Source organism: Seriola dumerili, unplaced genomic scaffold, assembly GCF_002260705.1.
Source record: "Seriola dumerili isolate Sdu_G_001 unplaced genomic scaffold, Sdu_1.0 BDQW01000230.1, whole genome shotgun sequence".
Classification (NCBI taxonomy): domain Eukaryota; kingdom Metazoa; phylum Chordata; class Actinopteri; order Carangiformes; family Carangidae; genus Seriola; species Seriola dumerili.
The window spans coordinates 878850-897517 of NW_019174485.1; the positions used below are offsets into that span (position 1 = coordinate 878850).

Here is an 18668-nt window from a genome sequence, read left to right on the forward strand (position 1 = left end):
TAAAGGTCCTGTCTCTGACCTTGATATACACTTTGACGAAGGGAATTTCCCATTAGTTAGTGAACAGTGTGACCAATTAAACCAAGCAACCCTTCCCTTTTCTTAGCGCATTGTGGCTTAAAGATACATTAATTATTTATCTGTTCATTAATCATTGTCCTGTCTATCTGTAGACAAGTTCAGTCAGTAAGCACCAACAGAAGTCAGCTCACAGTAGATAACACATGGAATCTTGGACATGCACCTTAAATCCTAATAAAGAAGGCAATTAAATTTTTGCCTTAGGGGTTCAATTATTTTCGTCACAATACAAACTGTCCACATGAGAATTGCCTGGTCTGTTCAGAAGCAGTGGACTTTTACCTTTATGGTTTTCGCACACACTTCCTGGTAGTCACAAAGTCATTCGTTCTCTCTCTCTCTCTCTCTCTCTCTCTCTCTCTCTCTCATTGTGTTTGATTCACAGGTTACTCCTCAGGCTTGGACTGCAAGGACTCAGTCATTGTTCCGCAACTCTTCAAAATATACTCAGGAACTACCTCCATATATTCTCCTCACCATTTTAACACAATTGCCAGGTAAGCAGGGTTTGGTAAATGGGACAGAATGGTTTAATATAATGTAACTAGATTTTTCATCTACGTAATTTATAGCCTACAGTTTATCCTCTCTTAGTCCGCTTGTAGTCCCACTTCGTGAGGTTTTTCAGTCTAACTTCCACTGTTATTTTGTCAGCCTGTAGTTTTCTAAGCATTTTTATTCAGTGGCTGTGTGTGAGAACCACAGAGGTGTGCTACTACATGGGGTAGAAACCAAACCAACTGAATGAATTAATGATGAACAGATGAGGATGGGATCAAGAGATTGAATTACACATGCTTCCCCTTGACAATGTAGCTGTCACTCAGAGTACAGAGAGCCACTTGGCCTCAACATCTGATGCTACTTGTTAAAGTTATATCAAAGTTAACTGAGCTGGCATCTTAAGCCTTGATACAATATGTAATGAAGGCAAACATCTTTCTCATGATATCATAGGAAACACTATTTATACCTTTATGCTTTTGCGTATTCAAATGAGAAAGTGTATTACTGCCACCGGACTTTTACAGACATCAACATACTGAAGAAGGACTGTGACAGAGTGAGCTGAAGGATTGTCGTTGTCTACAAAGGAGAACAAAAGGATCATTCTGAAAAATCTCATGACAAGTTACAGCAGCGGCGGATATTTCAACCCTGCTTACCATGACAGCGAGACTCTGGAAATTGATAGAAGGTTTGTGGTAATATAATAACATAACATAAAGTGCATAATTTATCATGCAAAAAATATTCTTATTTATTATTTATCAAATAATGTGTTTGACTGAGTTCTGTGTTGTTTGTATTATTAACCAGAGAGCGTATACTGTACTGTGAAAGAATGAACAGGATGTCCTTAAGGAACAGACCGCTGTGCGGATCTGATATTTGTCCTAGCTTTATCCCAGGCTGCAAGATTGCTTCAACCAATTTTATTCTTATAAGAAGTTTAAGATCTAAAGACTTGGAAAGTTTACACTTTACACTTCATTAAAAACCTTAGAGAGAAATGCATTAGTCCATTAGTCTCTGATGTTTTCCATTCTTTGCAGGATATTATATCCCTAAAATTACCCACAGGAGAAAAACATCACCTCCATATCTATGACACTTGATTAATTACAGATAATCATGACTTGAAATTTCACTTCCTTTTTTGAATTGTTAACCCCAGTGCTCTTAGATATCATAAACACATACTGTATCTCAGTGATAAGCACTTTAGCTTTCTCTCTAAACACCATTTGTTCCGTGTTGGCCTCAAGGTCTTCGAGCAAAACCCACCACACCAACCCCTATGCCGGGGAAGACCCGGCCTGGCGGGGCGACAGGGCAGAGACACATAACACTTTCATGGGTCAGTCCAGCGGTGATGATGCTTTTGCGAGAGTACCCCGGGGGGGCTGGCAGGAGGAGAGCTGGAGGGGGAGAGAAAGCATCCCCATGGGCCTCATCTCAACACGCCCTGGGAGCCCTTCATGGCAGCATGGCAACAGTGAGTGGAAGATGTATTTGTGACATTAAGTCTTTGTATAGATTCTGGAGTCTATGCTGTACTGTAACACCGAAAAATCAACAACATTATTTGGTGTCTATTACTTGTTAGGCTGTCAGTTGGCTCCATGGTTTTGGTATGTGCCCTCATGTGTTGCTAAGTGACACTGTTGATCCTTGTTTTCTATTCCCTCCTCACTTTTTTTTGCTCAGATCACAGTACATTTCAAATCAACCCTGACTCTCAATATGACCGATCACCGTCTGTTCGATTTCCTCCTCCAGCGTCAGGTAATGGTTAAATTAATCTTACTCCACTAATAAAAGCTTCTTCTGACAGTCATAGTCTCTTAAAGTTACTGTAAGCTCGCACACTGTTGCTATGGTGTTGCTAAGTACACCACAAAGTTGTAAAATGCATTACAAGACAATCATTTAAAATACGTGACTTTAATGTTGACCTGTTGACAGTGATTATCAAACAATTTAGACAGTCCAACTGGGTAATTATTAATGGCGGCTGCACAACAACAAATGAACATGAAGAGAAGGAAGTAGGCAAAGAAAATAAAATGGAGGAATGAGAATTGAAATGTTATCTTGATCTGAGAGGACATGATCTAAGGGTTGTGTTCATGCATCTGTAAAAAGGAAAAAGAAATCTGAGTGGATATGTATTACTCTCACACATTCATAACTGCATTCTGTCCTTTGTGCTGCAGCTAAAACTAAATCTCCAGAGAATTACGGACCATTTCTGAAGATTTCAGATTAAATTTCATTTTTAAACATGCTAGCAGCACGGCTGCAGTGTCAATCTGTCAACCTGTCGATCGACCCACCACTTTGTTCCACACTGATATATCTAAACGACAACAATTGGATGGGTTGCCATGGAATTTATATTCATGGTCCAAACAGAATGAAGCCTAATGACTTGATCCCCTGACTATTCTCTTTTCCATTTGTGGTTTTGAGTTACAGTAATTGTATAAACAACTACTGGATGGATTGTTACAAAATTAGTTTCATCGCTCGGCATGAACTGTAATAACAGATGATGCCTTCACTTTTCACATTGCTCCATCGTCATATCAAAATTTGAATTTGTCCAGTTTGATTTATGGTCAAATATGTGTAAAACTAAAAGCATTCCCATCAGCCACAGTCTTACCTTGTGTTGTCATTGTATAGCCACACAGAGATGATAGTATGGCTGTAGACTCTTCACCTTGTTAAAATACAACTTAACTACAATGTAATTTGGAGGCTGTCAAACTGAGTAGCAACATTCACAGTAGTGACACAGTTGGCACAGTAGTCGCTGACAGTGTGATGGATTGCGGCACCAGCAGCTACATAGTTTTAATGAGAGGTAAAGAAAATCTAAAGACAGTGGTATAATAGCACCCACATTATCTCAAACTGCATATTGCACTGCTATCAGCTGTAATTTCAATCTTTGTATTGTAGGTAAAACACATTTTCAAAGGTATATGCAGTTGCTCAGGAAAATATAAAGAGAAGGAAGTAACAAAAAAAAGCACGTCTTTAATGGAAGAGTAAATGTTGAGATTTGTTATGTTTAATCACATCCAGGTCACATGACAATGCGATGGAGGGGAATGACAAGAAGAAGGATGAGCATGTTTCCTAACACTGATCTTGCTCATCTAGCGTTGACAGAGGATGCCATCAGGAACGAGATGGAGAATGGTAAGAGCCTGTGACTCGCGTCGGGTTATTTCATGTGGATTCTGGATGGTAGCTGTAGTATGTAAAGTCAACAGGGAGATCTTGTCATATCATCTTGTGTGTGACAGAGGAACAGGACCTGGTCAAAGAGTTTGTTGCCCTGTCAACGCGAGACCGAATCCGGGCTATTCGGGACCTTCCAATGAGCTTTGAGGAAAAGAAGCACATCAGGTGAGTCACAAGCAGTCAAAGGTGATAAACTTCCTTGTCAGTGTCACTGTAGGGACAAAGTTAAACATTAGCCCTTACAAAGAACTATAAAATAAGGGCTCTGCATGCACTAGAGGAAGAGTTGCATATATTAGAGAAAACATGCACGTAAACACACTACTCTCTAGTTTCAAGTGACAGCCAACAAGAAGTTTAAAGGTCAAGGGTTTTCTGCAGACTACAGCATTGTGTCAGTGTGGCAGATCTTGTACTTTTCATACCAAATTAGCTTCTAAATTATTTTCGCAGGAGCCAAGTACTGGCATTCAGGTCCTCCAAGCAATCTCGCCAGTTCACATGTTTTGCAGATTGCTCTGAGAATGTGTCACTGGTGAGTGTTCCTTCAAACAATATGCTGCAACATCATACTTCAACAACTCATTTAGCCACGTGAAGCATAATCCGAGCTTCTTTGTCGTACACGTCATAGGCTGTTGTCTCAGTTTTTCCGCAGGTGCGGCTACAGTATAAGGTCGGCCCGGCAGACTCTGGAACTGTGGCAAGGCATCATGAAAGAGATCGGTGGCAAGTTTGGCACCAGTGTCCTCTCCTACTTCGTGTTCCTCAAGTGGCTCCTCATGTTCAACATTTTCTCCTTCCTGGTCAACTTTGGCTTTATCACCATCCCGCTGCTTGTTTACGACCCCTTACCCAACATTCCTCCGAATGTGAGCTTCAGAGGACTGGAGATACTGACTGGAGCTGTAAGTGGAGGCTCTTATCAAACCCACAACATACTTGTAAAGCCACAGCTGTTCAAATGATACCTCATTTCTAATGGTTGCATTTATTTTATTTACTTATTTTTTCACATAAAAGGTGGCAACCCTACTGCCGGCACAAGACAGCAGACAAAGTTAACGACCGGCTAATCAATCAGTCGCACACTTTGTCTCTTGGAGCATTTAGCAGCTAAAGAGGCAAATATTTCACACAGGAGTTGGTGGAGACCAAAACTGTGCTTAAAGGAGAGTGAATGAGAAGGTCGATACATAACAGGCTGCTTCACTTATTTAATACTTCATTCACCTTGAGTTCCTCCCTCTGTAGTGAGTGGATGATGGCGGCATGACTGTCCACTGTGTATTAAATGTGTTTTGGTTTCTCCAGGGTTACTTCAACCATACTGTCATGTACTATGGTGGCTACAGCAATGAAACGCTTGTGGGTCTAGTGGAGTACAACATGCAGCTGGCTTATTTCTTCACCATTGCAGTTTATATGGTGCTGTGTGGACTTGCACTTATTTTCAGGTCAGTTCAGTCCTCAGTATACCTTCTGGAATAGCTCCGATTAAGAAAATCTGAATTTTCCACACTCTTTTTCTTCTTTGGTTTATAGTAGTTTAATTACTAATACTTTTACTATTACTATTTCTTCCCATGCAGCATGGCAAGGTCATTTAAAACAAATTATGTACTAGCAGAATCAACTTCGAACGGTGCATGGCAGCTTCTGTGCAGCTGGGATTTTAGTATAACCAATGAGAGAGCAGTGAGACAGCGCAAGAGCAACCTCCGTGTCCAACTCAAGGTGACTACATTGTATTTCCAATCTATTGCTGTCAATTAAGCAGCAAGTCAAGAAACACATAGGAGGTCTTCAGTTCAGACATGTCATAAAATACACAATGTACACATTTTAGAAATTGACTGCAGCTGCAAATGATAATCTTCAAAATGAGCCTTCAGGTCTGTCTCAGACAGCTAACTTTATGAGATGAATTCCTTTTTTTGCAGACACATCACGTGTCTCATTATTTTTCATCACCATGTTTGTCGTCTTGCCATCTTCCCAGGAGTCTTTGTCAGAAAAGGCCCAGATGGAGCTGCTAACCCTCTCTGAAAAACTGAAGCACTTCGGGGTTCATTTGGGTTCCTGGCTTCTCTCCACTGGCTTAGCTGTTGGCTGTGGAGCCAGCATCTACTATCTCTGCCAATATGAACAGCAGGTACACTAGTCGAGATTGAATAATTAGTCTTATTGTTAAATTGGAATAAAAGATTTTTTTTTCTCTAAAAAAATCTAAATACTTTATGGCATAGAATAGTATTTGGCCTTTAAAGTCCATATCAGCATCGTAACCTTACGACTTACTGACAGTCATGTGTGAAGTCATTTACCGGCAGCACAGATTGATTCATGTCATTACACGCAGCGTTCGCCATCAAGCGCTATCTTGATCTGACCTCCATCTGTTATCTTTACAGCGTGCGACTGATGGTGCCAACTGGTCTCCGCTTCAGGAGGCAGAGACTCTCCTGGTTCCCTTTGTGGTGTCGCTGATGAACCTGGTTGTCCCGCTCTTCTATTCCCTCTTCTACAAGTTTGAGCACTACTCCAGCCAGCGGACACAGATCTATGCTCTAGTAGTCAGGTTAGATATCAGACACTGTAGTTTCTGTCAATAAGAGAGCATGCTCACTAATTAACATATCTTATTAATTTAATATGTACAAACAGTGTAAAAAAACAACAACATACATTGCCATGTTACAGGTGGTTATGCACCAGACTATTTCTTGGACTATTTTCCTTGGGCTCTGTAAAACCAGAAATAGTAATTTTTACACTTTCTTTTTTTTTTTTCTTTTTTTTTTTACACATTTTTGTACAGATTAAACAAACTAGATGTGATGTGTTAATCAGTGAGATGAAGGGGTTCTGGTACAGAAGGTGGAATATGTTACCTTCAGGGAGAGTGTTGTTTCCTCCTGTTTTCACTGTTTATGCTTGCTAAGATAACTGGCTTCTGGCTCCAGCCTCATATTTAGTGCACACACATGAAAGTGGTATCGATCTTCTCATCCATCTCTCGGCAAGGAAACAAATGAGCGTGCTTCCCAAAATGTTAAACTGTTGGACCGTATATAAAGCCTGAAATCTGTCTTTCTCTTCTCCCACTTACAGAAATGTCTTACTCAGGATGTCCATTCTGGGTGTCTTGTGTTTTTACTGGATGAACGTGGTGGCTAAGAAGTTTTCGGTACGTTCGACATAAAATAACACTTCACTGTCTTTTTAAATCAATGTAAGTTTCACTGTATCACCCATCTAATGTGTTCCCTGCAGTGTTGGGAGTCCAGGGTAGGACAGGCTTTGTACCGTCTGGTCATTGTTGACTTCCTTTTTCTGATGTTGGGATCCTTCTTTGGAGAGTTTCTCAGCAAGTAAGTCACACAAATCATTTATTTATTTTTTTTTTATCATTACCAAATAAAGAATCGAGCAATGTTAACCTCAGATATGAATTATACATCATTATTTCTCTATTACAGCGTGATTGGAACCAGATTACTACCACGTCTGGGGGTTCCAGAGTTCGACATAGCCAGAAATGTCCTCGAACTCATCTATGCACAGACTTTAGCCTGGTAAGAGCAATACATTTAATCCTTGTTATTCAAGTAATTGGACACATTATCTAGTGGCACAATGGTATTGTGATTGATACTCATGTTTTCTCACCTGGTTGAAGTGCCAATTTCCTATTAAAAGTTGTTGTGCCCTCTCTTTTCTCTCCACAGGATTGGAATCTACTTCTCTCCTCTGCTGCCTGCCATCCAGATTGTCAAGTTTTTCATCTTGTTTTACCTAAAGAAGGTAATCGCAGGTCCACAAGGTTTGGGATCCTTGTAAACTGAACTGCCATGATGACACACTGCCATCAACAGAAACAATGCCATCGCCGCCTGAGCAGCTCTGTTCTTTTTAACAGCTCATGTTACTTCATTTGTGCACCTGGGTCAATAATTAATTTCAATCCTTTTGTCATATTGACTTTGTGCTTTATTTTGTGTTGTGGAAAAGACAGGCAGGTAAACCTTTTAGTTGCAAGCAAGATCAAGATCAATCAGTCCGAGAAAAGTAAATGACTTCAATACAAGTGGTAATTTGACCCAGGCCAGATCTGGTGTTGCTGAATGTTTCATGAACATGCCGAATGACCTTTCAAGCAATGCTGTTCAAAAGCTCTGATGAGATGCTCGCGTGGTTCTATTATGTAGTGAAAGAGAAATGTTGTCTTGGTTGGAATGAGCTCATAGTTTCTTGTTTTCGCGCTTCCCCAGGTCAGCCTGACCCAGAACTGCCAGCCTCCGCGGCGAACAGGCAGGGCAGCTCAGATGCACACAACCTTCATCGCTCTCCTCTTCTTCCCTTTCTTCGTGGGAGCCTTGTCCATGGTTGCATACACTTCCTGGAGGTATGAGGACGTGACCCATTTTGACTAAAAATCCATTATCTCACATTAAAATCTTAAAGTCAGAGAAAAGTATTTTTATAAGATCATTTTCTTCTGAAAAAAATCCTAAGAAAACCTCAGTAATACCAGTCTTTGACACATGCCCACTCTGTCCCGCTATCTAGTCTGACTCCCTCAGAGCAGTGTGGTCCTTTTCGGGGACTCAACAACACCTTCAGTGTGGTTGGAGTCTGGATAGACGACCTGGAGGAGATCCCCGGGTCTCAGTGGGTTGTCTGGATCTACCAACACGTCATCAGGAGTGAACTCTTCTATTTTCTCATCACACTCATCATCCTGTGAGTGCATAGTGCAAGGGCTGTGTTTTGTGTGCACTACACGTGCTGTATTTTAAATTGTGTGAATCACATTTTGCACATTTTTCCAAGTATTATGAATCTGCAGATAAGGCATAAGAGGAAAATCAAACACTAAAGACAAAGCACAGCTGAGGCTGGTGGGAATGGCATTAGTTCTGCAGGTGTTTGATGGTAAAACCAAGGAATCACCAAATCAAATCCTTTAGGATTCATCCTCTTGGGACCATGAATATCTAAACAAAATTCATCCATTAAATCCATCAAATAAATAATTTATTTATACACAAGTAATTATTCATATGATAAGATCATTTATCTATTCTGTATTTAAGAAGTCATACTAAGAATCTAATTTAATGAGGCAATTATGTCAACACAATGGACTATGAAGTGTGTTGTGCATGTAATAGACCTGTCATATAACCTGCCATGTCCAAAGCACTTAACCTTTCAGATCACTGAATTTAAAGACAGGCTTGTAAGGACATTAAGCAGTTGGCACATCAGAGAATCAGTCACGCAGGGCGACCATGGTGCTCTGCGCAGCAACATGAAAACATCACACTACACAGTCACAGTGTTGTGGTTCATTTATTGGCATTAATTTGACTATCATAGACAAATAGAGACCAGGACACTGTGTGCATAAAGCGTGTGTTTTTGTATGTATTCATGTCCATTTTTGCATCTTGGTGTCATAATGCAAACGGATTTCTGTGATATTAAAATTAAAGTGTCTGTTGCTTTTTGTTATCTGGTTATGTTATTATTACGAAGGGTCATCATGTACATCTTCTGGCAAGTCACTCAAGGCCGCAAGGATCTTATTGGTCTCCTGAGACAACAGATTGTTAATGTGAGTGTTTGAAAAATGTCCTTTAAGTATGTATTTTATAGACTTCGTTTTGTTCCCCTTTGGGAACAAGTACACAACCTTGGGTGTACTTTTTTAGTAAAGTCTGTCTTCTGTTTTTCTCTTTTTCTTTTTCTCTCACCAGGAGGGGAAAGACAAGTCCTTCTTGCTGGACAAGCTCCAGAACTTCCAGAAATCTCATCCTAATAAAAAACCCAAACCCAAGAATCCAAAGAAGGTTTGTTGTGAAATTTGTTTCATGCTAACTCATTGCCTTTCAACCTCAGATTTGCAACCTCACTGAAGATTTTCTCCTGTCCTCCAGCACACCAAACGGCGTTCGGATGACCACTCTTCAGGCAGTCAGTCCAACTCAAACGCCATGGTTCAGGCTTTACTTGCTCGCCAGCGGCTCGAGGAGGAAGAAGAAAGACGGAGAGCTGGCGGAGTGCTGGTTCCCTCCGACATCTCCACTTCCAGCGCTATGATGCAGGCCATGTTGGCCCGTCAGAGAGCTGAAGACCAGGAGGAAGATTTGCACCAGATGCCTGATAAACACCCGTCGTCCTCCAGCGCCCTCACACAGGCCATGCAAGCCAGGCAGAGGGCAGAGGGTCAAGATGAATACTACAGCACGGCAGGTTTTTCAGAAGACCCTGTCAACGGATCCAGTGCTGTCATTCAAGCGATGAAAGCCAGACAAAGATCAGAGGAAGATGGAGCTGATGATAGAGATGACCCGGCATCCTCTGTGTCGAGTGTTATGATGCAAGTCATGCAAGCCAGACAGAGAGCAGAGGAAGAGGACAGGATTCAGTGGGTCCCTGCTCCCCCACAAAACCTAGCTCCCTCAGGCTCCAGTGCTCTCATTCAGGCCATGTTGGCCCGGCAGCAGGCCCAGAACGAGTACGATGACGGTTACTGAACAAAGGGCTGACTTTATCTCACCATGGGGACGGGAACGGAGCAGACGAGAATAACAGAATGGATTTCTTTAAGATGGCTAAGACTAGTCTTGTTTTGTTATGATTTTGCATCAGTTGAAATGGAATGATTCCTCCAGAATTGAGACACATTCAATCTTCCTGTTTACGCAAAAGAACAAAGATAGCTACTGTAGTTGGGCTATGAGAGATTGCAGGTCTACCTCTTTAGTCACATTTTTATAAATATAATTTAATAGTAATAGTTTAATAGTATTTAATAGTATATTTCTATGTCAGTATATAAGCCTTGTATGACAAATAAATACCATAACATATACTCAATAGGCCTGATCTTGTGCCATTTCTAATGTAATTTCTGTATCATAAACATAAGTTGTTAAAACTGTAAATATTCTCTGAGAAATGTAGATGAACACCTGATACAGAGAAGGATAGGCAAAAATAGATTCATTACTGTCCCCTGTATATTACATTGTAGGAAATGGCATTGTAAATCAAAATATTAATGCCAAAATAAACCAGTGACACAAGCAACATTACATTGACATTCATGGAGTTAAATGTAATTTTGCAAACATGGTGTGTTTAGACAACACTGCCCTCTGTAGGGATTATGCAAACTGTGAAATACCACAGATCAGATGGTGAGTTTTTTGGCCAGTGGTTATTCAGTCGTATTAAAGATCCTCCCCAGACACGTTTTAAGATATAAAGATCACTCTACTGTCAATGAATGACATGTGTCTGATATTTTTTGTCTGCATCTTTCAGTTCAATTCTGAGGTAATTAACTTCAATATTTTAATATTGTGCTACTTGTACTCCGCTACATTTACACTGATAGCCCTAGTTACTGTTACTTTACTGATTCAAAAATTTAAACACTTATTCTGAGTATATACGATCTGATGCATTGTTATACTGTATACCTGATAGCAAATAAAATAAGTGGAATCAGCGCCCTTTGGTCATCTACAACATTAAAATGCTGCTTGAATAATATGATGCTGTAATTCAAATTATTTTCAGTGTGGTATATGGGTACTTTTTCTTTTGTACTTAAAGTAAATTTGGCAGTTTTACATGTGTACAGTTTTAAATGCAAGAGGGAGTGTTGTACTGAGTGGTTTTGCTACTTTAACCTAAGGAAATCTGAATTCTTCTTCCACCACTGGCACACAGACACACACACACACACACACACACACACCCAGCCTGGAGAGCCTGGAGATCAGCTTTTGAAGTAACAAAAAAACAAAACACATTTTTGACTCTGACTTTAATATCCACCATTTTTGTCTCAAACACATTTTCATGGCATTGAGTATTTATTTTCCTTCAACCGAATCAAAAACATTAAATGAAAATTACATGTTATAGTGGAAATGTGTGATAGTACACTTACTGTTGATCACTCTAATCATGCCATTACGGGTGTTCATATGAACCTTCATGCTACAACAGTCTGTGTTATACGTCTCATTAATGCAGGTTTGTTGCAGATGCTCATATGGAGTTTGTGACACAATAAAAGTAACCGAAGTGAACATCCAAAAGTAAAATAATACACAATTTTTCCACAACCATTCTTTGTACAAGCATACTGCACAATTGCACTCCACAAACCTATTTACAATTTATATACTGTATCTAGGCACATCATTTGCAGTAAGTATCTGTGGCTTTATTTCACATTTAATGAACACCACTTAAACTGTCACCTTGTCTTTGTGTTTAGAAAAATTATTTGCATCAATTTATTGATTGACTGAACCATGTTTAATAAGGCTATTAACATCTGAGAGACCCTCACTATATTTATAAGGGCATTCTGAACATCTACATCATGGTCAGATACACAAACAGAGAAAACACCTTCATCCATGAGATTACATCATGTCCACTTTTTCCGGTTCCCAGCTGAATTGCCCAACTTTTTTGAATCTCTCTGACCTGTTTATTCATTTATGAATTAAGGCAGTGTTGAAATATATCAGATGGAGCTAATGATCCTCTGGGGAATTCGTGTCTGTCCAACAAGCTGCCACACTGAGAGAAATGCCACCGCCTACTGTCCCATCCCATTCAGCACTGCTCTTCCCCTAAAGATGCTGCAATGTCACTCAGGTCCAGAGAGTCAGCAGGTATGGGAGTTTTCCTGCCGCTCCTCAGGGTCTGGCTTGAATAAACCTCCACAGATTTAGAGATGGAGTGCACGGAGCGTTCTCGGAAATATCCGAAAGCCTCCCTCGCGTGCTCCTCGCGGATGCTTTGCTCGAAGGTCTTGCGCTTGTGCCTGAACTCGATGACGGTCTTGGTGTACGAGTTGAGGGTAGTGACTGATGCGCCCATGCAGCAGGTGAAGGACGCCCAGGCCATGCTGATATGAACAGAGGAAAAAAATGAGGCAAATCAGCACATGCGGTGATTCAATTGTTGTTGAACTCTGTTGTGATGAAAAACAGGGAAACACTCGTGTAAATCCAAGTTGAATTTTGGCATTTTTCCCCTCAATGTTTTGACACAGTGGTTGGTGAGATTAGAGTCAGTCACTTTAAGTCCCTTTTCCCTCCTCAAAATGCTGGGCCACATGTAAGTTCAGACAATCAAATCTTCATCATCTTATGTACTTTTTACACAGGTTGGTTAATGCTAACAAAAGGTTTAGCCTCTAGAATGAATTTTCAGTATACTCTGCATATTGTAAATGAGTGAAATATTATCCCCTTATGCAATTCCAATCACGCCTGTATCGGGGGCTTTGGACACCAAAGCCTAATCCTACCATAACATGAGAGCTTTGGGCTTTTTTCATTAGAGACAGTGATGTTGGGGAGAGGTGAGAGCAGATCCACAACCGACTATTTGGGGCTGCTACGTGTAGAAAGGAATTCCTCATCTGGTTTCTTGATAGGTGAGTTAACTTTATTTCTAGCGCTTCATATGACATTCCTGAACTAAAGCAAAATGAGCATGATCTGATCTGTTCTGTCATACCAGAAGGACCAGCCGTAGTCCCAGTTGTAGGGCCTCCAGTCAGGCGGACCCAGGCTGACGGTGACCTGAAAGACCTGTGTGTACATCACATGAGCCACCATACCCAGAAGACCTGAAATCGTACCGACAGTATATGGTTAGTTAGCTTGCTGCATGACGTAAAGTTCAAAAACAAAATATGCACAAGAATTCTGCAGAACTAGGCTGATTTGCTTCCACGCCAACAGACACAAATGTGGATATGCAGTGTATAAACTCACTGAAATAACCTCAATTCCCCATTCAAATAGTTTACACTTTCATTCTTAAATGTTCTGAACTTTTTTGTTTTGGACAAGATCTACAAAACAAATGTCAAGTGTCTTTAATTCCAGAGGGACTCTCTGTGCTTTCATCTCAACAGCCACTGAAAAAAACTAACTACATTTCTTCACCTTATGGCTTGTCACCATGACTCACTCTGTTATTCCCACGTCATAGATTTTCAATTTAGTTTGGATTTATTGCTGATCGTCAAAGTACAACTGAAGATGTGGCTCCTTGGTTTGAGACAGAATGCAATTCTCAGTGAGCTCTCACTTCATCTTCTAAATTAATTCTAAAACCAAATGACGGTGGTTTTGTTCCCTTTCCCTTCTTCTCATGAGGTGGGGTATAATATGTTATGCTGTATGTGGCAGAGTCTTTTATCAAACCGCATAACCAGCTGTGGAAAATGGGATCACAAACACTTGAATATATAGTATATGGTGCATTACAGACAATAAAAACAAACATTTTCATTAATAACAAATAAAAGCAGACTACCTGAGAGCACAGTGAAGACGGCAGCGAAGGCGTTGAGCTTGAGTCCATCAATGACGTTGCTGGAGTGGACCAGCTCCAAACACATGAGGCTGAAGCCCACCACCAGCAGAACAATGTACAACATCTCAGAAACCAGTGACAGCCACAGCATCCCTGCACAATAGGGACATTTAATTGTGATAACACTATATTAACTCAAACATAGAAGGTCCCATATTTTACACTTGTTCTATGTTTTATTTGAAGAATTGACCCATAAGAAGATATAATATTCTGATTGGCTGACTGTTTTCTGAGTGATCAAATAAAAATATATATAGATAAAAATATATATAGATCTCAGAGAAACCAATCCTGCAAGGTTTTTCTGGACAGTGGGATCAAGTAGGCTGGGCTCGGGGGATGGTTGAGGGTGGCGACTGCTTTGTTATGACATCACAAAGTTACAGAAGTCCTGACGGCTCGTTTTGAGGCTCTGTTTCTGAATATAGTCTGTGTGGATTTCTCTGTGGACTAAGGGCCTTGACACTTTGACAGTTTTAATACAACACCTAGACCTGCTTTATGACAACAAAAAGACTTTATACAATATGGGAAAACAACTCCAGTCAGCCCAATTGGTCTTAAGTTTGTATATTCAATATTAGGCTTATAACAGACACCAATATGATTTATCTGACATCTCAGTGGTTCCTAATCCAGTTAATATCTCCTGGTCACATTTCCAACATGAAAGAGGCTGAATTTCAGCTGAGCCTTCCAGCTTTATCCAAGCCTTACTCAGTTCCCCAGTGAATCAAGCCAACTGTAATCTGGCAACACAAAAATATCTCTGCCTCTCCTTCGCTCTTGTTTTTCAGTCATTCTGACACTTCACAGATTGGCAGGAAATGAGCATTTCCAAAAGGACAGTGTCAACACAGCTGAAAATCCTAAAACACAAATGTGTGTCCCTGTCGCTCGATATTAAAGGATAATTCCAAAACTAAAGGTGAAATACTTGCTGATTTGAGAATTTGGGAAGCGACAGACTAAAAAATGATACTGAGGAAGTATTTACAGTGTATCACAATGATTTTAGTTCACGTTTGATATCGTGACTACATCAAAAGAAATTATTCAGAACATGTGTACAGCATTTAAGGCTTTAGAGACTGTTCTGCCTTGCTATAAATAATCATGTTGAAGATCAGAAATTTCAAAGGGATGATAAATTTATTTGGAAAGAAAAAGATGAAAAAGATTTCACTTCTTTGCTCCGAGTATGTGGCACGTCAGTGAGGATGCTTTGATAACATATTAAACCCTATTTATAGTGCAAAGTCTTCTTTCTTGCTGATATAACTGACAATATTACATATGGAAAGTAGTTTGCATTGCACCACTTATTGTGTGTTTCCTGTGAAGATTTACCAGACAGCCGACATTTTAGCATGTGAACATTAAATTCCACTACACAGATAATAAATGTTCCGTGAGAGTCCTCAGTGGGCTTTTGAAGAACTTGTTTATTATGGATAGACCTGCTGATGGTGAGCACTGGACACTCACCTTTCTCTGATGCAGGAGCCAAATCAATGAAACTTCGGCATCTCTCACCTACGGCACAAACACAAAATATTGTCATGACTTAGCACAGCATATTAGCAGTGGCATCTTCAACCAGCACTTTATGTTGGATTCTCTGTGCGGCTGGTTAGAAATAAGTGAGCCAGGTCCTGTCACAAAGGTTCGGCAGAGGAGGACATGTGAACATGGAGGAGGACATGTTACAAAGGTCAGAGGGAACCAGTCTAGGATTAACAAACAAAACCGAATAAAGAAATGCTCTCGGTGCTGTACTGATACAGGCTTCAGTCCGAGTCCTAATCTGCCTTTAATTCACAATTTCTGTCCAGGTGTGTTTGACAGGATCAGCTCATACAGTCTGTGACCTACCAGGTGAATCTGGGCAACATTAAAAAAAAGAGTTTGTAAGTTCAATGAATAAAAAGAATGTTAAATAAGAGGCATATGTCATAAATCCAGCTTTTTGAGCTTCTGATTCAATGTCACCAGATGCTGTGCTGGCTAGGCCGCTCAACATCTGTCTCTGGTCCAGTTGAATTACAGGTACATGCATAGAATGATGAGACAATAGAAAATAGATATCATTCTGTATGAAAATAATAATAATAAAATAACAACCATGTCTTTCAAACCTTGAACACACTGTGATATGTATTGAGAGCCTGTGTTCATTTAACAAACAGGATATAAAATCTGACCCTTGACACGGCACATTCCTGCAGATGTGATGTTTTCCCTCATCTGTTGAGTGCAGCGTGCCTCTGGATTTGTTCAAAGTGGAACACTTTAATCAGGTAGGAGGGTGGCAACAGCTGTTTTGAGGAAAAACTCATCAAGGCCCCTGTTACATAATCCTTATTAACTCAAGCTCTCTCAGAACCCTCCTCCCCCCCATCGTGCAGCCACTTGATGAGATAGACATGTGCTAGCAATTCCTTCTTGAGTAATCTCAATGTGTGGTTTATTTTAATTCTTGAGCATTGTAAAAATGATTGCATAAATAGGAGAGTTATGGGTTCATATCAGAGAGGTGTTTGGAGATGGATGCTAGAGTAACTCCTGACCAAGTCACAACTAGGCTACCAGAGGGGACTAATCTGGCCTGATAACATCTTTGACCTGAACTTTTCATGAACAGAACCATTTCTGATGCACGTTACCTTCGCAACTCACCTCCCCCCTTGACGCCCTTGTTATTAAATCTTTACTCCAATGTGATCAAACTCATTTTCCATTTCCCTGATTGAGGAAATGAAGCTCGCGTGCACATCTTTCACTGTTTTCTCCTCCGTTTGGCTTAAGCTGTGAAGCAATCACATTCTGCCAATATCAAGTGCTGCACAGCAACCCACTTAAAGCCCTGGTCTGAGTACAATGCTGAATATGGAGTGTGAGCGCTGCCCTTCTTTCCTTCTTTTAATATCTTTATACTAGGGCTGAACAACTAATTGAGATATTCAAAATCAAAATTGCAGTATGGCCAAGTGCAATATTCAAATTGCAGGAGCTGCTATTTTTTTGATGAAGGTAAAATGTGTCAAAACTCATAAATGAAGCACTGTGATGCCAAAGAGATGCCCCTGCCTACAAAATATATTCTCCAGATGTAAAGGAACATGCTTGTTTGGTACAAATTTTTAGATTTTTTTCAGAGAAAGTGAAATTCAAAAATTCTCATTCCAACTGAAATCACGACTCACATAGCAATCGCAATATCTGTCAAATGAATCGCAATACAATTATTTTTTTTTCATATCACTCAGCCCTACTTTAAACTGAAGCTCCCATGTGCTGCTGGCTGCTTAGCATTTCATGCCAGATAAAACCAGATAAAGCAAGTTATCCAGATATAAGTAGACTGGAATTAATGGAGGGTGATTATCCTGAAATTGTCATGAAATGGAATAACTCAAAAAGAGCAACTAACTTCCTTTGAACCAAGTGTGTGCCTGAAGGAGGGAAATGAGAGATTTTCAGAAGTGTTTTAAATTGTGAATGTTGAGTCACTCCTTATGTAGGTTCAGACAACAGCCTGCTGTCTGTTTAAGTTAAGTGTGATGACGATGACAATGATGATCTATTTTGTATCAATCAAAACAAAAGACAGTGTCATATGAGGAAAATTGCATTCATATGCTTGTTCCAAAGTAATAGCTTTATAAAAATGATTTTCAAATTAAAAGCACCGATAAACAGACATTAAACTATTTTAATGATAAAATGCAAATATTCTACTATTAAGGCTTCTTCCGCTCATTTCCTGATCAAAACTATTTCATTGAACATTTTATAGAATTAGACTCAATGTCTTATAACGGTCAAGTTTCACCATTATAAATAATTGCAGTTGAGACATGAATGCACTGTTAAAGGTGATATGCCTCCTTGAGTGTCAAATAACTGTCTAATGGTTTACTATGAAGTTGAGTTTGTAGCCGCGCGCGCGCACGCACACACACACACACACACACACACACACACACACACACACACACACACACACACACACACACACACACACACACACACCTTCTCCTCTTACTTTCATCGTGGATGTTTTCCTCGCATGAGAACCAGATGCCGGTGTGGAACTGCCGGAATAGGAACCTGTCGTCTCCGGTCTCCCAGCTGTACACCACTTTGTTGGGGTCCGTCTCGTTCACCCCGTAGTCTATACACTGGTGCGTCCGCAGCTTGCTGCACTTCGGCTTAGGGACTCTCTGTGTCCCCACGCACCAGTAAGTGGTTATAAACGCGGTAATGGAGAAAAACAGGGCGAAGAAGTTCAAGGTCACTGACAGAAGGGTCCTGCATTTGCGAGTCGTCTTCATTGTCCGTGAGAGGGATGTAGCGGCGCGCGGAGGACTGAAAAGTTCATGGGTCCAAAG

The 18668-nt window shown here is 40.3% G+C and overlaps 2 protein-coding genes across 3 annotated transcripts; one reads left to right on the forward strand and one right to left on the reverse strand.

Moving 5' to 3' along the window:
* The first annotated feature begins 478 nt into the window (after window positions 1-478).
* On the forward strand, window positions 479-11392 carry tmc5 (transmembrane channel like 5). Of its 2 annotated transcripts, XM_022755769.1 has the most exons (21): window positions 479-578; window positions 1113-1279; window positions 1851-2080; window positions 2293-2370; window positions 3679-3795; window positions 3903-4005; window positions 4294-4375; window positions 4488-4748; window positions 5155-5297; window positions 5433-5577; window positions 5843-5995; window positions 6255-6421; window positions 6955-7030; window positions 7117-7214; window positions 7323-7418; window positions 7572-7647; window positions 8115-8248; window positions 8413-8586; window positions 9385-9463; window positions 9606-9698; window positions 9786-11392. In XM_022755769.1, the coding sequence occupies exons 2-21, from the start codon at window positions 1206-1208 to the stop codon at window positions 10383-10385; spliced, it is 2979 nt and encodes a 992-aa protein (XP_022611490.1). In that variant the 5' UTR covers window positions 479-578; window positions 1113-1205; the 3' UTR covers window positions 10386-11392. The 2 variants fall into 2 exon arrangements, with proteins under 2 accessions (XP_022611490.1, XP_022611491.1); XM_022755770.1 differs by lacking the exons at window positions 5155-5297; window positions 5433-5577.
* A 1100-nt stretch (window positions 11393-12492) lies between these two features.
* On the reverse strand, window positions 12493-18611 carry LOC111229206 (germ cell-specific gene 1-like protein). Its single transcript, XM_022755431.1, has 5 exons — window positions 18323-18611; window positions 15763-15810; window positions 14212-14364; window positions 13405-13516; window positions 12493-12787 (listed from the first exon to the last, which is right to left on the reverse strand). Exons 1-5 carry the CDS (start codon window positions 18609-18611, stop codon window positions 12493-12495), a joined length of 897 nt encoding a protein of 298 aa, XP_022611152.1.
* Window positions 18612-18668: the final 57 nt, after the last annotated feature.